This window comes from Papaver somniferum, chromosome 8 (genome assembly GCF_003573695.1).
Source record: "Papaver somniferum cultivar HN1 chromosome 8, ASM357369v1, whole genome shotgun sequence".
Classification (NCBI taxonomy): domain Eukaryota; kingdom Viridiplantae; phylum Streptophyta; class Magnoliopsida; order Ranunculales; family Papaveraceae; genus Papaver; species Papaver somniferum.
This window is the reverse complement of record NC_039365.1, coordinates 93,399,163-93,423,091: the sequence shown is the minus strand read 5'-3', so window position 1 is coordinate 93,423,091 and position 23,929 is coordinate 93,399,163. Positions and strand designations below refer to the sequence as shown.

Below are 23,929 nucleotides of genomic sequence, written 5' to 3'. Positions count from 1 at the left end.
GTCATGAATCGAAAAAACAAAGCAACCCAATCGATCCTTATGATGAGGATTCCCTGTGTCTGTGCATAAGGTTTCATGCAATTTCCCCCAATAACTCATACTGGGTAAACCATTCATCTGTCGTTCTTCTACAAATAGATAGATCTTCATCTTCAGTAAAGCTTGGATCATCCGTGAATTACCTGGAAAATAGAGAAAATCTTGAATGAAGGTGTGATTTTGAAATGGCTGAATTGGTAGGTATATATAGGGATATTTGACGGTATAGTCTAGGGCGCTCGATGCACCCTAGGCCGCTTGGTGCCTTCTAGTTCGCTTGGTCAAGTGAAAACGTAAACTAGAACCTTAAACGATTCAAACAATTTGGGTAATTTTACCATAAGCATTAAAACTTAAAACCTTTCAAATGATTTCAAAACTAAACAAATAAACTTAAAATAACTTTAAAAATAAATTGATCTAGCTAACATTAATCCATTCGCCTTCTCGTTCTTCTAAACTCTACCCACATATTTGCTTGCCGATCTTCCTGTAACCTGTCATGTAAAAATTTGTTCTCAATATAACTAGTCATTTGCGCATAGTTCCTTGCAGGTAATCCTCTTTCTGGTTGAACCTCATGCCTTAAATCTTCATCTTCATGGTTAGTCTAATCCCTCTTACGATGAGTTTCCTGAATTACCATGTTATGCATAATTATGCAAGTGAGCATAGTCTTATGTATGTCACGAGCACTAAGACCACAATAAGGTCCACAAATGGTGGTGAACTTCCACTTCAGAATTCCAAAAGCATGTTCCACATCCTTCCTCAATATTATCCGTTTACTATTAAAATACGTATATAAACGACCCAATTCGCCAACAGGGGACTGTCGATAACATTGAACTAAAGTTAGCCATTTTTGATAGATTCTATCTGCAAAATAATACCCATGAGCGTAACAATGACCGTTGATACTGAAGTTTACTTTATGACTAATTTTATACTTCAAATCTTCAAAAAAAAGGCAAGTTGTGCAAAACATTTATGTCGTTTTGAAACCCCAGAAGACAAAAAAAAAAGCGTGCTGTATCCAACAATCATAAGAAGACGAATTCCAAAATTTAAAAATTGCGGAAGATGAATGTATTTGCAGGAATTATGTATTTTTTAATCAACGTCTTATCATTAGTGCTGCACTACAAGCCATAACATTTTGAGAAAACATATTTGTGAAATTTCACTACGAAACAATGAAGCTCTATAATCGCGATGCGAACACGTTAAGTCACTGCTTCAATGTGATCAATGAGGAAATTATTAAGTATGTTTCTTTAGTAATGTAAGCGGGTCGGAACATGAAGGATGGTAAAACCATGATGGACATTGAACAAAGGTGTCAGGTGGAATAGCGCCGCATCAACGGAGAAAACTTCCAAGATGGAAGTTGTATTGAGATTTTAAGAGTGTTGCCCAAATATAATCCAATATTGTTTTAATTTCTTAATTGTCGACTTAAGCCTAGGTAGAAGACTATTTTTTTTAAATTATTTTTTAATATCTAATTTCTTAATATTTTTTTACTTTATTAGTTAATATTAAAATGTAAGTTTAGTTAAATTGTAAAACTGAATTAAGAATAAAATATAAGCTTAATTCTCAATAATACGAGTCAGATTTTCAAATTCATTAAACTTCGAACTAATCGTTAATAGTCATTCTACAAGACATAAAATTAGATAATAATAATTTAAAATATAGACTTCAAAAATAAAATTTCGGGACAATGTTTTTCATCTTGGTTATCTTCTTTGTTTCACATAACTTCTAATCAATACGCTCATGAACTGTGTTTCCCTTGTTTATCTTCTTCTTTCTCTTCAAATTTGCTTTGCTTTGATTTTCCTTGCTTGAAAGTTTCTTTGTCTTCTTTTAGCTGCATGTTTGAGTTGGCTAATATCCAAAACCTGAAGACTTCTTTGCTTTTTACCTATTTCTTTATCATTATCACATATCTTCCTAACAACATCGTCAAATATTACTCCAGAAAATCAGGCTGTATTGCCAAATTAAATTGGGTTTGAAATTTTGCCATTTGAGAAAATTTTAGAGTTTGAGAAAGAAAGAAATAGAGAAAAAAATTTAGTAAAAAAAATTATATGTAAATTTTAAGTTTAAAATATTACCTAATAGGCGAGAACGAACTATTCGTTGGCGCTAGACATTCCATCGAGCAATATTAACTTTCTATCCAGTGATATAGTTTTTGTTATCGGTGCTATTGACAATATCGTTCGTTATACCGTAGTGACGTGACTGATTTGTCATGCCACTTGGCTAATAGAATTTTTTTGACATGGTACATAGGGATAGGCCTAGGTGGCATCTTTCCACTCATTCTCATTATTTTCACTTGGATACGGCTAGCTGGGCTAAATCGTAGCCTTATGGGCTTACCTGGTCTACGTCCCCGCTATTGGGTAATTTGGGTTTATTTATTTGTTACCGAGCTAGAAACTAGCAAAAGAAGTATATCTCAGAAACCCTAGCTAGCACCAAATTTTATTCTTCATCTATCCTCATACTCTATCTCTCCTTCTTCCCTGCAGGGTTTTGATTTAGGGTTTGAGATTCACCTCAGTAGCTTTCTTCTGAACAAATCAAACATGGTGGAAGGTATGTCGATGACAGACATTGAAGCTATTGGAAATAGACTTGGAATTGATATTAGACAAATTGATCTAGATTCGATTCAGTTACCACCTGGTGAAGATTTTGGTATTCCAAGGTAAATCCCTTTTAACCGCTGATTTTGTTTGTTGATTTTTCTTTTCTCATGCTTAGAGATGGATTTTAATGTTTTTTTTGTTTATATTTCATTTCAGCGACGATGAAGAAAAACTCCGTCAGGAAGATAGTTTAGAGTTTGAATCAGGATTTGGTAATATAATTGTTGTTGATAATCTTCCAGTAGTTCCTCCCGAGAAATATGATAAGTTGGAAGGCGTTGTTAAAAAGATTTACAGTCAGATTGGTATTATTAAGGAAGATGGGTTATGGATGCCTGTTAATCCTGAAACACAGAAAACTCTAGGTTATTGTTACATCGAATATAATACTCCTCAGGTATTTCCTCTTACTCGATCTTGATTTATTAATGAAACCTAGATTGGTTCAATTATTAACCATATACCTAGATTCCCCAATATTTTTCAACTTGGGGGAACTTGATTTAGTTGAGATCAAGTTGTCATTTAATGTACCTATTGTGTAATTTTCCCTAAAATTTGTAATTGTAAATATAATGTGGCTCTTTACTTACTTTTACTGTTACAGGAAGCTGAGCTTGCCAAGGAGAGGACTCATGGCTACAAATTAGACAAAGCCCATATATTTGCAGTCAACTTATTTGATGACTTCGACAAATTCATGAAAGTTCCCGATGAATGGGCTCCACCTGAAATTAAGCCATATGCTCCCGGGGTACCTCTTTTTAAACCGTTTCTAAATGTTAAATTAAATCAAAGGAAAATTGAATTATAGTCTATATAGATCTCTGAATTTCAGATATTTTATTTACGTAGAAGTCTAAATTTCCGGGGATACATTATTATAAATTTAGACCTAATTATGTATGTGGTTTTAGTCTCTTTGTTTTTTTGGTTGGTATGGAATAATAAGTCCAACTTTTACAGCTTCTTCCACCATGAAGCTTTTTATTTTAATCAGTTGTACAACAGAATGGTTTTCATATGTTATTTTTTGTTACCCAGAATAAGTTTTCCAGCTATTACTCCTTGTAGGTGTGAATTATTACTTGAGCTGTATCATCTAAATGATGATTTAATGTGTTATTGTTGCTTTTTTATAGTTAATTTCCCTTACTCAAATATCTGCATGTTCGATTACAGGAAAATCTACAACAATGGTTGACTGATGAAAAAGCACGTGATCAGTTTGTTATACGTGCACATCATGATACTGAAGTCTTTTGGAACGATCCCAGGCAATCCATGCCCGTTCCAGTTTATCGCCGTCAAGTAAATATAACAATCTTTTGCACATTACTTTTAATATCTAGTCGTATATCTCGTTGTACATAGTTTGATAACATACTGTGCTATTCCAGTAACTGGGAGGTATTTTTTAGTAATATGTTTTTTTCTTTGGCTTGCAGTACTGGACTGAGAGTTTTGTTCAGTGGTCTCCACTTGGGACATACTTAGCCACTGTTCACCGACAAGGTGCTGCAGTGTGGGGTGGTGCAGCCACCTTTGATCGCCTTTCACGATATGCCCATCCACAGGTTATATCCTTGTCAAGTTATACATTCTTTTCGTTTTTGCTTTTTTCTTTTTTTTTCCGCGTTTAGTAATATTGATATTGTTGATTGCAGGTTAAGCTCATTGATTTCTCTCCCGGGGAAAAATATTTGGTTACATATAGCAGTCATGAACCTAGCAACCCTCGTGATACACATGTGAGCAGCCACACTTTGCATCTATTCTATATATGTTTTTATTTCCTTGATATTAAGCATCTCTGAAGTGTTGTGTTCTTTATGCTCTAGAGGGTTATCTTGAACATTTTTGATGTACGTTCCGGTAAAGTAATGCGAGATTTCAAGGGAAGCGCTGATGAGTTTGCAACTGGTGGAACAGGTGGTGTATCGGGAGTCTCATGGCCTGTTTTTAGGTGATTTATCCTTCTGTGTTATTGCGGTACTTCAAGTAACCATGGGAAAGGTTGACAAATGACTAATTAATATTTTTCTTTTTATCTTTTACTATTCAGATGGGGTGGTGGAACAGACGATAAGTATTTTGCCAAACTTGGAAAGAATGTCATCTCTGTATATGAGACAGAGACTTTCACTCTTATTGATAAGAAGTCTTTGAAGGTTGAAAATGTGCTCGACTTCAGTTGGTCACCTGCTGATCCCATCATTGCTCTCTTTGTTCCTGAACTAGGTGGAGGCAACCAACCCGCTAGAGTGAGTACTGAAGTTCTTCATGTATATTCCCATAACTCTGCTTCTACTTAAATTATTCTAATGCGCCTTTTATACGCAGGTGAGTCTTTTTCAAATTCCTGGTAAAGAGGAACTCAGGCAGAAGAATCTCTTCAGTGTCAGTGATTGCAAAATGTACTGGCAAAGCAATGGAGAATATCTTGCAGTTAAGGTTGACAGGTATACCAAAACCAAGAAAAGTACATATTCTGGTTTTGAGCTTTTCCGAATCAAAGAAAGAGACATTCCTATTGAGGTTCTCGAGCTGGAGAACAAAAATGATAAGATCATGGCTTTTGCTTGGGAGCCTAAAGGACATAGATTTGCTGTTATCCATGGTGAATCTTCCAGGACAGATATTAGCTTTTACTCAATGCGAACTGCTACAAATACTGGGCGTGTTTCAAAGCTCACAACGCTAAAAGGAAAGAATGCAAATGCGCTATATTGGTCACCTTCTGGCCGTTTCGTACTTCTTGCTGGGTTGAAACATCTCAATGGACAGTTGGAATTCTACAATGTTGATGAGCTTGAAACCATGGCCACTGGGGAGCATTTTATGGCAACAGAAATTGAATGGGATCCCACTGGAAGGTACCGGCAGCTTAATAAAATTATTTAATTGTATTCCTAACCTTCTCTATAGCATGCGGATTATCTCTAAAGTGGATATTAGCCTATTAGGGCATAATCCCACTGGAAGGTACCGACAGCTTAATAAAATTATTTGATTGTATTCCTAACCTTCTCTGTAGCATGCGGATTATCTCTTAAGTGGATATTAGCCTATTAGGGCATAATCCCATTTCCTCCTTTTGGTACATATAGCGGATGAGAATTATAATTTCCTCTTGGATTCTGGCATATGTGCAGATATGTCGCAACTGCTGTTACTTCCATTCATGAAATGGAAAATGGGTTCAACATCTGGTCTTTCAACGGAAAGCTACTGTACAGGCACTCAAGGGATCATTTCTATCAGGTAAAATATATCTTTATTGTTTATGTTCTTCCAATGCTGTACCCAGCTGAACCCTGAAACCTAATTGTGTATAACTTTTCGATCTCTCAGTTTTTGTGGCGCCCAAGGCCACCATCTTTGTTGACTGCTGAAAAAGAAGAGGAAATTGCTAAGAATCTCAAGAAATACAGCAAGAAATATGAGATTGAAGACCAAGATGTCAGTAATCAATTGAGCGAGCAGGACAGAGAAAAACGAAGGAAGCTACAAGAATCATGGGAATCTTGGATCATGAAATGGAAACAAATTCATGAAGAGGAGAAGTTAGAGAGGCAGCACTTAAGAGATGGTGAGGCTAGTGATGATGAGGAAGAATATGAAGCCAAAGAAGTTGAGGTCGAGGAAATTTTGGATGTTAAAGAAGAGATTATTCCATACGAGTTTGACCAAGAGTAGAGTTGAAATTCTTCTGGAAGTTTCACGATTTACACCAGCGTTCAAAGGCTGTCCCCTCGTGTGGGACCACGTTGAAGTGTTGTCTCTATGTTTTTTCCGGATGTGATATTTCTTTATCAAACTGAAGATTTTGTTCAACTTTTGTATCTGAAATCTTGCCTTGTTTAATTTTGATTTTCATTACTTAGTTCTGAACCCCCAATTTTGAGGAAGAGAAGGTTTGAATTCGATGATTGGTTGAAACCAAGATGCAAAATAAATTGATACGAAGTATTCCACCATGTTGGCTCATCCTTGTAAGAGCATCCGCCAAGCTTAAAATTGCAGTGGGCGAACAGTATTATCATTTCTCTTTCGCCACATCGAAGAGAGGCCCCAAGCCCCAGCAGACTTCCTCTTTCATGGTGTCTCTCATATTGTAAGATCGAGGAGGTTGGATCAGTATATGTTCGAAAAAAAAAGAGAATAACCTTAGATAAAAATAATAATAAAAAAAGTGTGCAATTGGAACATGAAAACTTGACGGAGCTGCTCATAGTTTCTCGGTAGGAATGAAGATTAGAGGAATTGATACTGGTATAACTTGCTGCACTAGCTCATGTCAGATATGAATCAACTTGGACGTTCCTAGGTTACCAGATGAGTGGACTCAAAAAAATTTCTACCCATACTTGATTCCAACATAACAACTCCACAGATTCAGATTTTAGTAAAACAAATAGAAGATGAAAATACAACAATGAATGGTTAATGCAAGCTTTCTTTCCTGACAAGAAGAACAAAGACATAGAAAAACATCTAAATACTTGTTGAATGCTGACGAATTGATGACAAGCCTCTTCCTGTATACCTTCAACCTACAGTCCTGGTGAGTACTGCATATGAAACGCGAACCTACAGAGAAGGTAGAAGTCATCAGGTAGTGAATGAACAAAGCAGGAGTTGAAATGTAAATCTTAACTAGCAAAATCCTAGATCTTGTGGAAAATAACGCCAACCGGAAACTGCAATTACTCGTAGGGATGAATTAGCCAACTAAGTTTATAAGCACCAAGTTCTTATCGAGGTTTGGGTTTTCAAAACTGTAATGCCGTACACATACAGATTATTTATGTTCCCTTGCTCGATTGGATGCTTTTGCCCACATGCCTAGAATATTTTTACCAGTTTCTTAATTCTTTGTTTATTTCATCGTTTGGGCTAGATAGTGCCCTTTGACTTGAACACTTGGCAAACTGCAAGTCTGAAATACTAGGTTGTATCACCAAGTTAATCAAAGACAGTCGGGTCTCAACAAGCACAGATTAACGAACTCAACTCGGTGAACAGTGATCAAAGAGTCAAACCGTTTTAGGTAGCTAACCATGGGTGAACCGGTACATCCTTCTGCATTACACTATAGAAATAGGTTACACTACTCTATTTCCAACTTAAATCCGACTGTTTAAGGACCAATTCATTTAACACGTCATAAACCTAGAGCAAAACTGAAATCCATCTGAATTTTCTTGGGCACAGAAATAAGTTCAGCAGCCATTTTGCTTCAATTGTCTGAGTGTTACTACAATGTGAGTGTTACCAAACATTGGACTCCGGAGGACAAACCTAAAGATACAACACGAACAATATTCTAATGTTGAACTAAACATGATCCGTGGAGTATAAAACTAAAGATGATATATTCAAGGAATATGAATTTCCCATTTGAAAACAACTGGTCAAAGATCACTCACACTTAAAATATGATGAACCGAGACAACAAATGATATCATTTGAGATTATCTTGCGCTGAAAATAAGTTCAGCCCCCGGCGTAGGTTGTGTTCTTCGAGTGTACTTGAGAAGCAAACCTTCGGCAGAGACACCTGGTACTCGTAAATCCCTGAAAGAAGATTAATAGATATACAATATGAAATGAAATTGCCATCCGAAAATGCTAAATGCAAAGAGATTTGCTAGAAGTCTAAAAAATCTCCAATTATTTATAATATCTTAATTTTAGTGATACAAAGTACTATCTATTTTAGATAGAAAAATTGAGATAGAGAACAGGAGAGAATTGAAGCATACCTGATGTAAGGATGAAGATCTTTCATTTCCCACTTTTGTTTCTCTCGATAGAGGGCAGCAAATCGGTCAGCAGGAGTGAGAGGTAAAGAAGAGACACTAAACGCACGGACCCATGTTTCGACTCCAAGTTTTTCTACCAAAACTTCCCCTTCCAACATCTCAAAATCTGCACACATCCTAGCTGGAATCTTCTGTACCCATTCCTCCATAAATCTGTCCATCTTCATTTTCCCTTCTTTCAAAACACCTTTAGCAAAATGGACACAGACCCTCTTCTCATCCAGTCTCCAAACACATTTGCCTTCCATATCCGTATCCAATTTATTTCCATAAACCTCCAAAATATGTAGTGATATTCTACGCGAAAACCCATCCGACTCCAGCACGCTCAAAATTTCATCTTCATTAAGTGAAGTCAAATTCCACCCAAACAACACAGAATTGTGCAAAAGCATACTTAAAACAACATCTATATACTTATCATCAACAATTCTCCAATACCCATTAATCTCAACAGCTGAAAGCGCTTTTAACTCCGCTCTCAATTCTTCATCACTTGCTTGAACCTTAGCAACCAAATCTTCCCATCTATACAATCCCATTTTCCCTGTTTCCAAATACTCCTCCTCTTCCATAGGATCCGTAGAATCCTCCTCAGATCTGTAAGGATTCTCCATTAACAGTGACTTAAGTTTCCCTAACTTGGGTGCAATCTCAACTAGCTCCATATTTCCAGAAGCCAATTTGAGTACTTGAGCCGCCTTACATGAGTCACCTTTTTTCCAATTTTCATCAGCAAATTCAGAATTTTCAGATGGAGGAATTAGAAAGATAGAATTAGAGTTACCGACAAATTTGATTGCGTACGTCGTAGACGAAGCACACAGTACTGCTTCTTCATCACATTCTCCTCTTACAGTCACTCTACAAAAGAACACACACACAAAACCCTAAAACTTAAAAAAAAAAGGTTTAAAATCCGAAAACACATAGCATAACTGGGCAATCAGGATTTGTAATAGAAACTTTAAAATTTTGGGTGGTTTTTAAATGATCATATGTATTTACCTTTGATGTAGAATGTGAGGGAGAAGCTTTTCATCGACTTCGAGGAGGAGGAGATCTTCATGAGGACCAAATGAAGGGTGATAAGAGATAGGCATCGATGAATTAGGTTTCAGATTTATGATTCCCTCTGCTCCACCACCACCACTTCCACTCTTTCCTGGATCTTCTTTCATCTCTTAGTCTCTCTACTCTCTCTCTCGCTCTTCTTGGAGTATCAATTTTCCCGCGCTTTTAACCAGATTGGGACCTCAGCCCCCAATTGTTTGGTTCAAGTGCCCAAATCCTAGGGTGCCCCTGAGTTACATTTGGAGGGTACTTAATAACAAAGTGCAAGAGCTTATGCCCAAATCTAGCGAGACAAGTCTGAAGACTCTGAACTGTGCAACAACTATCACTTTGATCATCAAAATTTCAACCTCTCTCTCTGTGTATGATGGATGAACATCAAAACGAAAAGCTATTAGAATGTGCATCAAAATATCCAATTCCAAAAGGTGTGAAGATATCATATGGAACTGCTGGATTTAGAGCAGATGCATCGATTTTATCATCAACTGTATTTAGAGTTGGGATATTAGCAGCTCTGAGATCATTGACGACTAAATCTGTAATTGGATTGATGATTACTGCTTCACATAATCAGATTTCAGATAACGGTGTTAAGATTGCTGATCCAAGTGGTGGTATGTTGACACAAGAATGGGAACCTTTTGCTGATTTACTTGCTAATGCTCCTGATCCACAAAATCTTGTTAAGGTCAGTTGCTAATGTTGTTTCTTTTGATGATTCTATGTTGTGGATTTTATCACTTGTGCTTTTGTTCTAAGGATTGAACTTGATAGTGGTAGTAGTCTTATCGCAGACAAAATAATAATAAATTAGATAGTAGCGATAAAAAAGAAAGAACAAATAATAAATGGCTCTCCAGATCTGCTTCACCTTCTCAGCTGTCTTTATGGCTCCTTTTCTCTCAGATGAGGCTATTTCTAAATGAAACATTTCATCGGAGATGTTCATTTTTGAGATCCTCATTTTGTTCAAAAGCTCAAGATCCTTATTTGTTCTTGCAGCCTTACAGAACTCCTTAAAGAAAATCAAATAGAATTTTAGAGTGGGTTTCACACTTTTATCCTTCATATAATTAAAATTTCCTGTGCTCCAGTGACATGGTTATGCTGCACATGACCTGTGATTAAAGCTGTAAATGCAACAATATCCAGTTCAACTCCATTCTCCAACATCTCCCTGTAAAGTTTTGCAAGTTCTTTTATACTGATTCGATTTTAAAAGATGTTGTATTAGCTCGGTAAAAATTGAAAAGGTAGGAAGATATCCAGATTCTTTCATTCCAGTAAACTTTTCAAAGCCATCCTCAAACTTATTATATCATTTCCAATTAGTCGAACAGCTGAGAGATTTCCTGATCGTGATAAGCAATTAAAAACTTTTTATACAAATTCATATCAACCTCCATATTCATAAATACCATTGTAGAACTCCAAGGCAATATCAGCCTTTCCAGCACCACACAATGTATGAACGATCAATTTATAGGTCCTTCCATCAGGTTCACAGCCAGATTTCCTCAAACTCCCAAAAACATGTAAACTTCTTCCAATCAGATTCACTTTCCCATAACTAGAAATGAGAATGGTCCATGTTTTGATATATTTTGAACATGATTCCATCTTCATTTCTTTTACCAATTTAATTAATCAGGCCAAATTGTTTCGCTTCTCCAGCAGTGTATAACATAGTATTGTAAGGACTCACATCATTTATAATAGATTCTCTTAACTGGGTTTCCAAAGACTCCCTTGGGCTCTAATGGTTGTTCAATTGGCTTCAAGTTTCTAACATGGGTTTCCTGAAAACTAGAAACCCCACACGAATCAATACTCTCTTGGGGAGTTCCTATATAAAACAGATTGACATTTTCCAATTATTGTGCAGCCTAATACTACTACGTGCACTATGCTTGACTGTTGATTGTGTGCAACTGCTGGATGCATATGTTGAAACTTCCTAAATTAGCATCAGAAATCTACTACTAGTTAATACTTTCTTAAGACACTTTTTTTTTGGGTAGAGTATTAAGACACTATTAAGTGTAAGAATCTAGGTAAAAAGAGACGTCTTCTCTAATAACTTTCCATCTTAGAGGTGTGACTTTGACTATGTACCCATATTTTCTCCGAAGTCTATCAACACCGTCGACTTCTCAATAACTCAAATGAGCGCTGCCGAAAGCATTACTTGTTCTAAGACCCCATACTTTGCTGCTTATCCCCCTTTTTTTTCCTTCAAAAACCCCTAGAACAGCAAGTAGTATAAGTCACAAACAGTTAGATGTTATGGTAGTGGCTTTGAGTAAATATGGATTGCCTTGTGCATGTGGGGAGTCGGCAGTGTTTTCAGGGTTTCACACTGCAAATTGATTGCTTTAAAAAAGAAAAGATAAGGTGCCTTAAATAAGTCGTAGACATAAAGAGCCACATGAAGATGGATGGATATAATTGAACTCTGAAACTGACGATCAAAATTCAATGATATCCTATGTCATATGCCATAACTAAAAGTTAGTTATTTATCTAAAGTTTCAATCTAAAAACGACTTCACATATCCAGCTAACGGTTTCTCCCGTAGGAAAGTTCAATGTCCAACTACTACTACTTTTTTTTTTTTTTACTTGCTTCATCAGGACTTGCAGATTTAGAAAAAGAATAGTAGCAATCTGAGGTTTGATGTCCCCACTAGGGTTACACGTTCATGCTAGCGAGCCCAACTTAACCATTTGCATAGTGTTTGTTATATTTTAGTTAGTGACTCAATTCATCGCCGTCTTTTGCACTTCTCGTTGTTTTTGCTTACAGCATTGTATTGAAATGGGCTAACTCGATGTTCGATTCATTTCAGCCTTTATTAAAGCTTGAGAGTTGAGTGTGAGGCAGTGAATTAGTTAATTGTGATTATCATTTGTTTGCTAGAGTTGAGATAGTACCATCGATGTTTTTCCTACATTTCTATGTTATTTTTTAACATCCCTTAAGTTTCAAGTATATCAGTGAGATTTCAATTTGTTTTGAAATGTTAGAACCCCAATCATTTCTTTAACTGACTAATGATTACTGTTTGATTGTTCCACCAGTTGATCTCAGAGTTCGCAAAGAAAGAGAACATTTCCTTTGGAGGAGTTTATTCTGCAGAGGTTCTCTTGGGAAGAGACACAAGACCAGGTGGTGAATCTCTTCTTGAAGCTGCACGACATGTATGGCCTATTTCATATCGTTCATCATGAACTTTGTAGTATATTACTTTGTTTTATTTTTCCATGCATGATACTATTCACCGACGCTAATTGACTGCAGGGAATTAATTCTGTAGTTGGCACCGTAGCAACTGATATGGGAATTCTTACTACACCACAACTCCATTGGATGGTTCGCTATAGAAATAAGGGCAAAAGTTCGTTAGAATCTGATTATTTCACACAACTCTCTAACGCTTTTAGGTTAGTGTTATACAGCCTTTACAAAACATTTCTTTTTTTTTTCTGATTCCAAATTTCTTATCAAATTACAGATTTTCAAGCTTTAATTGTTTCATTCTGAGTGCAGGTGCCTAATGGATTATATACCCACGGAAATGACCACATGTGAAATGGATGAATTGATTGTAGACGGAGCTAATGGAGTAGGTGGAGAAAAACTCGAAGTGGTCAAAAAAACTTTGAGCAGTTTGGTGATTCAGATCCGTAATTCGGGTAGGGAAGGAGAAGGTGTTCTAAACCAAGGAGTTGGTGCTGATTTCGTGCAGAAGGAGAAGATTGTACCATCTGGATTTGGTCAGATTGATGTGGGAAAGAGGTTAGCTATCCAAATATCCATTCATTCCATCACTTTTAAGCTCTTCTCTTTCTAAGTCAAAACTTAGTTTAGTCTGCCTGGACTGCAACAACTTACCAACGAATGTACACGGTGGAGATTGATCCTTACCTAGGTGCTAACTGATTAGTTTCTTTCTAGTGTTTCAGGTGTGCCAGTTTAGATGGAGATGCTGATCGGTTTGTTTATTTCCACGTGCTACCTGGGAGTAACAACAAGATTGAACTTGTTGATGGAGATAAGATACTATCACTTTTTGCTTTATTCATCAAGCAGCAATTGGCTATTTTAAACAAGGAAGACGGTCATCAGGTACACCTTGGCATTGTTCAGACAGCCTATGCAAATGGGGCATCCACAGATTACCTTAAGAAGTTGGGTCTAGAAGTTGCACTTACCCCAACAGGTGTGAAATATTTGCATGAGAAGGCTTGCGAGTATGATATCGGAATATATTTTGAAGCAAATGGACATGGAACAATCTTGTTCTCTGCAAGTTTCTTATCTTGGTTGGAAAATAGAAATAAAGAGCTTGCTTCTTCATCTGAAGGTTTACTTCTTATATACGTCCAAGCTATATAGAGAGGTATTTCTGTACTGCGATTTCTAAATGCTAATATTCTTTGTTTTCCCCTTAATCAGGTTTAGAACAGCAACTTTCTGTTAAGAGGCTATTGGCAGTTAGTGAATTGATCAACCAGGCAGTTGGGGATGCTTTGAGTGGGGTGCTTCTGGTGGAGGTCATCTTACGGCATATGGGATGGTCCATCCAGAGGTGGAATGAGCTTTATCAGGACCTACCCAGTAGGCAACTTAAGGTCTGTGAATTAATTAATCTCTAACTTGATGTAACTTATATTGCAGTTTTTGTAGCCTGTCGAAATCTAATCTTAATGAAATTCATTGTGAAGTTCGCATTATTAGCTTTTGTGTTTGCTCATGAGAAGGAAAGTAAATTTTTGTTTTCTTTAACTTTTAGTCTAAGAAGTAGGAACAACACAGTGGATGGTGAGTTGGGAACATTCTGTTATGGTGTTCCTTATAAGAATTCTGAACTACACTCTTCTCTCGGTTATTTACCATGGCCGAGTAGCGTACTAGTTTTGCCAAAATGGCAAAATATAATCAGAACAAGTAAACCTGCTTTACTGTGGCACACATTTGCATAGTAGCTATTGTAAGTGAGATGGAGTCCAATTGGAGAAATGGAATTTGTAGCACATTCAGGCTTTTCAAGGACATTTTATGCTGCTAATTTCTCACTTTTTATTTATCCCACCTCTAGTGATCTGCAATACCTACAACCAGAAAATCGAAGTCGATAATTAGGTGAACGAGTGACTTTTTTTTCATTATGGAAAATATATCAAATATGATCCTTTTCTTTAAGATCTCATTATTCTACTCTTTCTCATGACTCATGAGTAAATTATATTCATCATAAAACTGATTTGGATTTCTTTTTTTTAAATTGTTTATAGTTTTGATTTGCAACATTCCAACCTTTACATGTAGTAACAAACCAAATTCATTTTTAGATGAAAGAGTATATGATTGAACATATGTTAAAGTGTAAATGTCTTTGTATCTTTCACCAGTATATTGATGCATTATAACTCACGGTCCACGTTATCTAATTTATATCCGTCTGTAAATTTCAGGTTAAAGTCATGGACAGAACTGCGGTTACTACAGCAAATGCAGAAACTGAGGTAGTGAAACCTACAGGTCTTCAAGAAGCAATAAACTGTGAAGTTGGTAAGAGCATGCATTAAGTTGGCCCTAATTATGTTTTGCAGTTGGTTTGTTGGTTAACTGGTTCCTTGTTCATACTAATTATATTTCAGGAGTCTAAAATTCACAGATCTTAGTAATTTTTAACAACCGAGTTCCAGTTTTCAAATTATTTAGCTTATTTTCGGAAAAGAGACAGTATATGAGATACTTAACATTTAGGATTTGTGCATCAGAGCGACAAAAAAGAAGAAGGTATTGGTACAGACCATCTAAATGTTTGGCGATATGACTTTATCTTTTCTATTTGCAGCTAAGTACACTATGGGAAGATCATTTGTACGGCCATCAGGTACTGAGGACGTCATACGTGTATATGCAGAGGCATCAACACAAGAAGAGCTGATAACTTGGCTAATCTGTTGCCCAGCATGTGGATCATTTTCTTGGATTTGGCAGCAGCTAATTTTTGTCATTTCAAACTCATTTGTTTTACAAAAGTATTGTTTCTTGATATCTAGTGTGTAGGTGTACGAGGTATGTTGTACTAAAAGTTAAACCATGCCAACTTTGGGATTCTATCTTGATTCTAGTGATTTGCAATATAATTGGTTTTTGATATTCAAGCAGTAAATTACATCCGATAAATGTTGATATAGTCGATAAATAGTAGTGGTAATTTGTAAGAATGGTATCAATGTTTGTATCTCAAGTGAACTTAAAATGCAGCTTTTGCCTGGGTAAACTCAGCTTAGATCGTTTATGGAAGGCAGGAACAAGTGAATTCTGAGAGACAAGGAGTGGCCGGAGGCATCACTGGCGAAGGCTTGTTAAATATGTACCTACCCATGTAAAAAGTGACCAACGAGAATTCAGTTAGCCTTGTAGGGTGGTAAACTGGTGTGTTGCCTTGTTTGTTTGAAATTCTTTCATCCACCTTCCACAAGTATGTTTTTATCTTTGTGAGAAATGTTCTGAACTTCAATATATTAGATTTTCAAAAATGGGCAGTACTTCAAGAACTTATTTCCATTAATCATCAGCAAGAGATCAGCTAGAGATATGTATTGCTAGTTGTGTTTGAACTTTGATAAAACCTTTGAATCCATTAATTTATTCAACAAATTCATCATGATGAAAACCCAAAGTGATTCCTAAGGTATTGTCATTTCATTTTGTATCTTTTTTGCTTTTCTTTATTTGTCCCAATGTATTCTAAAAAATTTGCGGCAACAAATCGCAGCGTTAAGTTTATATCATCATATCATATCATATCATAAGGTTTGCTTCACTACTGTTTACTCTCCAAAGACACGTTCAACTTCAGCTTCCTCATCACATCACATCACAGAATAATGCTTTCTATATGTTTGATAAAATGTTACAACCAAAAGCTATTGCTATACTTGGAAATTAAGTGTTTTTCAAATTAACTAGGGTCAATCACAGACAGGATTTGCTCAACATTGGCTCGTTTTTCATTTACATCTGAACCCGTTCTTTGGTTTTTCATTGGTTTAATTCTATTAGGAATGGCAGCATAGCTTACAACCTGCCAAGCTGGTATAATGCAAACTCTAGTTGATATCGTTTGAGTCGGATTAGGAGCATATTGATGTACCACAAATAAACCCATGTGAACTACATAGTATTGTAGTCTACAGACAGTTTTATAGCATTTGATGTTAATTGTTTGAGTTGAATTTGCTTAAGCTTTTGTGACTGTAAATGTAAACATTAGTTTTGCTTTCTCGCTTTTGATTGCATCTGTTTAGCTAGTTTCTAAGGTTGGTGTAAATTAAGTGTAAGAATAATTGAGAATGGCCGAGGAAACCTCGACCCGTTTCTTTTGAATAGAAAACGAAGATTGGCTTCTGTTCAGTGATTCTTCACCTGTTCTATTTCCCTACAGGCGCCCTACACTCTGTGAAACCCCGTTATCTTCTTTACATATCAAGATAATGACCATGGTAACTGAAATTGCTTTCACTATTCTCAGCTGTTAGAAAGGGTTTTGAAGTTTAGAAACCCTAGATATTTTGACAGAGTAAAAACGAGAAAGACAGAATTACTCAAGGATGAGTTGGGCAACCTCCAATCTCTTGCAACTATGGAAAGTACCTTCTACCAGGATACTCTTAACAAATTCTAAGCTCCCAAAAGGTTCTTTCTTATCTTCAAAATCTTCCATTAACAAAAAAAAAATGTTGTCAATTTTTATATTTCAATAAGGCAATGGAAGATGAAAATTTGATGTTTATCGGGTTGCAAGACCTTAACATATTCTTCGTTGACGGGAACACGTTTGTGCAGGTGCATCCTTGTTGTCTGCAACAGAAATTCGTGCAACTGTGTGCTTTTGTAGGAAAATGCAGACACAAACATATGAAATTGTGAATGGTAGCTATGTTCCTGTTGCCGAGAACAAACAAGAAAGTCCTGCAGAGGTAGTTTATATTCCTGAATATGAATCTAATTGAGTTGATGTTGATACTTAGGGACTACAAATTACACGTGAATTGGGGTGTTTTAATGAATTTGGACTTCAACTAATCTGGACTGGATCAAATTTGAGTGTTTGATTACTTATAATTTCCATTTCTAGGACAAGAATAATGTAAAATTGGAGACAGTTGGTGCATTCCAGAAGCTACCTATGGTGATGCCATCAGTTGATATTCTTTATTCAGCTATTAAAAAGTCAAAGAGGATATCTCCAACAAAGGGTAAAAAATGATTGCTGAACAGTTCTTATTACAATTTTGATACAATCGGTTGTTGGTAGATCGATAAATAGCTTAGAACTTGGTGATGGGAAGTTGTGACAGATGTGATATCTATTATCTTTATGTGTCATAGGCATTGTCAATGCTGCAAAGAGAGAGAGAAATAAAGGTGCACGACAGCTCGATGCTCTTATGAAAGTGGGTTCTTTCCTTGTTCAGAAATCCATTAAATTAGCTGAACATAACTTATCATGTTCTTGGATCTTACCTTTCCCTCTGCTCTGTTTTTTAGGAATTGGGTGTTCCATTGAGAGATTACTTAGACAAGTTTCCAAACAGAAAATATCTGCATCCTTATGAACGGTCTCTTATTGAGCTGACTCTGGGTGATGGAAACTATGAAGAGGTACGTTTTGATGACATTGCACATTATTTTGCTTATCTTTTCTTTATTTTTATCCTTTTAAGCTTGAAGTGACCGGGGTAATGAATTCTTGTGGATCTGAATATGCTTTCTGACAGGTATTAGGAAGGTTAAATGCTCTAAAAAAGAAGGTGAATTCTGTTGGAAAAGAGCATGCCTCTCTCTGCGCTAAGGTTAGAATTCTTCCGAAGCATAATTTATCAAATTGATAGTATTGTCTAGAATAAAAGAAAACTCTGGTGTTAATTTTTGACGTTGTCAACTGAAAGTTGAACATAATGTAGTCGGTCAAACTGAATTTCTTATTTTTTGATGCGATGGTTAATTCTGCTCTTGATTTTGCCTCTGTTAGTGTAAGGGTGTGTCACCTGTTGGTGGTTTACCTATGGTGTTTGTTCACCATCAGATGTCATGTTAAACATGAAAATAAATGCTTAGATTACTCGTGAAGAGAACTCAATTTATCTAAGTTAGTTGATCTGGTTTTACAAGAGACCAATAATCTTGAGGGAGCTCTCAAGTCCTTGAGAAGGAAAAAATAAAATTGAAAATGTATCTAAAAACTGTTTTCCAATCATTTCCAGTCAGTGTCTAAGCGTGAGCAGAAGAGCGACTTGCCGAGGTTAGTGCTTTACTTACATATCAAGAACATCTGCCATGAATCTGCTGTTGCCATTTCTCTTGTCTAACATAGACTGCAACCTGCATGGTTTTATCTATAGGGTATCAAGAGACTGGAAGACATTTTTAAATCGGAAGGAAAACTGTAGATGATTTGCTAAACATTGCCAAGGTAATATGGCTACTTTCTATCATGAAATAACCTATAAGGAGTGGCCTTTGGATTTCTTATTGGCTTGACTCTTGTGATGATTATTGATTTATCACAAATCTTTGAGCCACATGTGTTAGCAATTATTCCTTTTTCTGGTTGTAGACATTGCGTGCAATGCCTGTGGTTGATTTGGAGTCACCGACACTCTGTCTTGTGGGGGCGCCAAATGTGGGGAAATCATCACTGGTTCGTATACTGTCATCAGGAAAGCCTGAGGTATGCGCAAACCATAAGCATCACATGATTTCTAAAAATCCTTAAATCCAATCTCATTGTTGTTTATTGGTTTGTTTTTTCTGTTTCCCATGTATGTTTTAATTAATTTTCGCTCATTTTCGCCCTAAAAGAAAAGCGCTCTTTATTTCTTACATATTAATTGTCACCCTTTTTTCTGTTGTGCAGATATGCAATACCCTTTCAAACCAAGGAATTCTGATGGGTCACATTCATTTAAACTACCAACATTTTCAGGTAAGCAATCATTTTAAGAGGTCAAAAAGCAAATGCGCAACTTGAATAATAGATAGCTCCGTACGATCTCAAGGAAGCCATGTTGGTATCTTTCTACTGATATCGTGAACTTTCATTGAAAAAAAAAACAAGAAAATAGGATGATCCAATGATGTACCACTTGCTTAATTTTTATTTTAATTAAATTTCTTTGACTCACAACTAGAGTTGAGTCAAGGCTGGTAACGCTCGGAGCAACTCAAGAATAGTTGACTAAAGCTCATTGTGTTGGCTTTTGGCTGGACAGATCGAGCTGGTTGAACCCCGACTGTCTAAGCTGTAACTTTGTAAACTTTGCTCTTCTATGCTGTTTTCAATACTCCATTACATCTAAAAAGCGATGGAATTTGACTGCAGGTTACAGACACTCCTGGGCTTCTTCGAAGACCAGATGGTAAGCAATTAACATATATAACGTCATTGGTTAAGTTGCAGAAAGTTTGTTATACTCTTTTAACATCAAAAGTGCTCTAATTGATACTTACTCATCATAAAGAGGACAGAAATAATCTGGAGAAGTTAACTCTGGCAGTCCTCCAGCATCTTCCTACAGCGGTGCTATATGTTCATGATCTATCAGGAGAGTGTGGATCATCTCCTTCTGACCAGGTACCATGTACTTTTCTTTTTTTGTTTGCTATTTTTGAAACATGCTTCGATTGCCAGGCTTCAGGGTTTAGCTTGGCTTATCTGATAGATATTCTCCTCTTAGTTTCCTCCAGCAGCTTCAGGGTTCTCTTGGCACCTTCGAATATCATTTATGATCGAAATTGTCATGATGATACTTCCGGAAGTTTGTAACTGTAACTTTTGCATAGTTTCCATATCACAACTTACTTGCTTTCGCTTACCAACTATGCAGTTTGTTACATACAAAGAAGTGCGGGAGAAGTTTAGTGACCATCTTTGGATTGATGTTGTCTCCAAATGTGATCTGTTGAAAGATTCACCTGTCTTTTACATTACAGAAGATAGTAGCAATCCGGAACATATTGAGATGGAACAGTACAGAAAAGTGGGACCTCCAGGAGCTATCCATGTGTCGGTGATGAGTGAGAAAGGACTGTCTGAGGTTATTAACAATATCCCCATCCTTTTATTTGTTCATACATTTAGTTTCAGGTTTTAGTTATGATGAATTTATCTTCAACTGGTAATCCGAAAAGAAAAAACCTAAAACAAATTTCTTTAACGAACCTATCAATAACATGGTCCCATTAGATTTTATCGTTTCTTTTGTAATGAAAGATGAATTGGATTTCCATTAGAGCTAATTAATTCCTTTTTGTTTTCCCACCTTTGCAGTTAAAAAGCACGGTTCATGAGCTGCTGGTTTCTCAAATGGCTAGGATCAAAAGCCAAAATAGCAATCCAGAAACTTAGAGGTGCATGAAACTTAGACGTTATTTGTTAGTCTTTTTAATCTTTCTCCAGTCTTTCTCAGATGGGGTTGTAGAAAGTAGAAACCAAAATTCTGGTTAAGCAGTTGTAATGCAGCTTCAACTTTCAGTTAACTGCTCTAGCATACAGCACTGGATCTTGCACTACTCAGGAAAAATGACCCTTGTTTTTGAGTTTTCAAGGACAGTCACCGTTTTGTTCTTCTACACGGTTATAATTCACACCGAAGCGTGGTCCATCATTGTAAAGCGGTTGTGTTTCTTCACAGTTTTCCTTCTTTTGATAATGATATTTGTCACAATGTAATGTTTTTGCTATTGAATTGTCCTCGTCAATACACTTTCAGTATTTAATTGAAAATAGTTAAAATACTACTGCACCAGTTTTATAACTTTATTCTTGTTGCAAACAGATCTTGTCTTCTGCTTATTCTGTCTATATAAATATGAAAATCCTATTGCGGAATGTTTGTGGGTTTGGGAACAAAAATACTAGAAATCACCTTAGAGACCTTGTTAGATCTAATGATCCTGACATAATCTTTTTGATTGAAACCAAAAATGTACGTAAGAAAATGAAAAAACTATACCTCAAATTTCAAATTCCCAAACATTTTTCTTATTGAACCTAGGGGTCTATGGGGTGATCTTTGCTTGATGTGGAAAGATGTAATAGACTTACAAATCATAGATGCAAAATTGAATTTGATTCATTGCAAAGTTAGAATTGATGTTAGAACAAATTTCACTCTTGTCTCCTTTTTTTTTTTTTTTTTTTGATAAAGAAGAAAATTTTATTTCTTAGCTTGCTGTCGCATTGTGATCTTTTGCTAGAAGACTACAAATATCAGCACTAAAACTGTCATAAAGTTCAACTCCTAATTCTGAAGTTCTATCTGACTTAGAAACTTCATATGCTACTTGATTGTCATCACGACTAATAAAAGAAAAAGTACATAGATTAAAACAGGAAGATAAATGTTTTATTTCCTTCAGGATATTTATATTCTCCCATTGAATTAGAGAAATAATGTCTGTGATGGATTGTATGACAAGTTTAGCATCTGCTTCAATGTGGATTCTAGTGAAAGATTTCCTCTTTTCCAAAGCTAGAGCTTCACGAATTGCCATGCATTCCCTTTCCTCAGGACTTAATACTTCATCTGTGTAGCTTCCTTTGATCCCTCCACATGCCCCTGTGTAATCACGGATAATTAGTCCAATGCCTACTTTCTTAGTTAAATAATCAAAAGAGGCATCAATGTTAATCTTAATAATGCCAGGTAATGATGGCTTCCAATGAGAGACTATACAATGATTTGCTAAAGAAGTATTAGTGCTGGTATTATGCATATGTGGATTTAAGTGATAAATGATTTTGTACACAGAGTTATAAGGGTTTAAAGGCACTCCCTGAAAGATTGAGTCACATTTATCCTTCCAGATGACCCAAGCATCAATCATTTAAGTGTATAACCATTTCTCATCTGGATTAATATTTGGAGTGAACCAGCTAGTGATCCATTCTGAAACACTTGTGTAGTTGCTCCTTACTGCATCAATGTTGATGTTTACACCTTTCCACACATTTCTGGCATGTCTACACTCAAGCAGCAGATGTTCCATTGTCTCTTATTCATTACCACGGCAGCCACATTGAGTATCCTGATCTGCATTATAAGTAGCTAGCTTTACTCTTGTTTGGTTAATCTCTTTGATACACTTCCATACGAAGTGTTTAAACCTGTGAGCAGTACCAGTTTTCCATAGAGATTTCCATATTCCAGTGTCTATGATTCTACCACTGACATTCACTTCCCTAGTACATTCAGTGAGCTTCTTATAAGTACTCTTAACAGAGAACTTACCATCCTTATAAGGCATCCATATTATATTATCTTCTCTTGTGATTCTAGAAGCATTCTCTAAATTTTGGATGAAGTACTTGCATCAAATAACTGATCTAGAAGATTGATATTCCAAGTGTTGGTACCAGGAATAATAAGCTCAACAACATCTTCATAGAATCTGAATAGATCATGATAGGAGATGGTGGATGTAAAAGTATAGGAACCCATCTATCTAACCATATTTTTGTTCTTTTACCATTGTTGACTTCCATAAAGTATTTATGTTGAACAATAAGTAAACCTTTAGTGATTCCGTTCCAGGTATAAGAACAGTTCTTAGCTTCAATCTTCCTATGAATCATGTCACCATTTTTGTTAGAACACTGCTCGGTCGAACTCGCAAGCGTTGCTATCTCAAGCTTGTTTGTCAAGCTCAGTTGCCAAAACTATAAGTTTTGATTTCTAGTCTACTTGTAGCTATGTCTCGGATTAGGATAGAATGTGTAATTGAGCTTTAGACTTCATGACTTTCATCGATTGAAGATGAATAAATACTAAGGGGATCTTGTGGGACTTCATCAACAAAAGGTATGTGGAGACTTGAACTCATCTATCACTCAAAAGTTTATTTCTATTCTATCTCCTATTGAGACAAAAGTCGTACAACTATATAGACGTTATATTATACACATTTTATATTTCGAGCTGAGTTTAACTCGCTTACATATTTCTCGAAATATGTGTTGATAAGATTTCGCTTTAACCAAGTTCATCTTTATTCTTGACGAAAGTCAAAAGATGATCATGTGAAAATCGCCTGGTAATATCTTACATGATTTGTGTGAGACAATCATTTGATGTAAACTCGGAATGTTTCGTATTCATCTATTGATTACTTGAAAATTCCTTTGAAGCTAATAGTTCGTGTGAGACAGTTATTCCCATCTTCCAAGAATGTTTCAATGATTAACATGGAGTTTAGAACGATTAACCATTGATTGGATATAACACAGTATG

At 36.1% G+C, this 23,929-nt stretch overlaps 2 protein-coding genes and 2 pseudogenes across 2 annotated transcripts; 3 read left to right on the top strand and 1 right to left on the bottom strand.

The window, feature by feature from the left end:
• Positions 1–2,521: 2,521 nt before the first annotated feature.
• Positions 2,522–6,622, top strand: LOC113302094 (eukaryotic translation initiation factor 3 subunit B-like). The gene is made up of 11 exons (XM_026550940.1): positions 2,522–2,770; positions 2,868–3,108; positions 3,319–3,465; positions 3,894–4,022; positions 4,160–4,288; positions 4,379–4,462; positions 4,553–4,677; positions 4,777–4,975; positions 5,055–5,587; positions 5,867–5,975; positions 6,066–6,622. The coding sequence occupies exons 1-11, from the start codon at positions 2,649–2,651 to the stop codon at positions 6,408–6,410; spliced, it is 2,163 nt and encodes a 720-aa protein (XP_026406725.1). The 5' UTR covers positions 2,522–2,648; the 3' UTR covers positions 6,411–6,622.
• A 434-nt stretch (positions 6,623–7,056) lies between these two features.
• On the bottom strand, positions 7,057–9,858 carry LOC113302093 (sister chromatid cohesion protein DCC1-like). Its single transcript, XM_026550939.1, has 4 exons — positions 9,548–9,858; positions 8,480–9,403; positions 8,144–8,291; positions 7,057–7,304 (listed from the first exon to the last, which is right to left on the bottom strand). The coding sequence occupies exons 1-3, from the start codon at positions 9,718–9,720 to the stop codon at positions 8,189–8,191; spliced, it is 1,200 nt and encodes a 399-aa protein (XP_026406724.1). The 5' UTR covers positions 9,721–9,858; the 3' UTR covers positions 7,057–7,304; positions 8,144–8,188.
• Positions 9,859–15,796, top strand: LOC113302092 (annotated as a pseudogene).
• A 368-nt stretch (positions 15,797–16,164) lies between these two features.
• Positions 16,165–21,459, top strand: LOC113302091 (annotated as a pseudogene).
• The last annotated feature ends 2,470 nt before the right edge of the window (positions 21,460–23,929 follow it).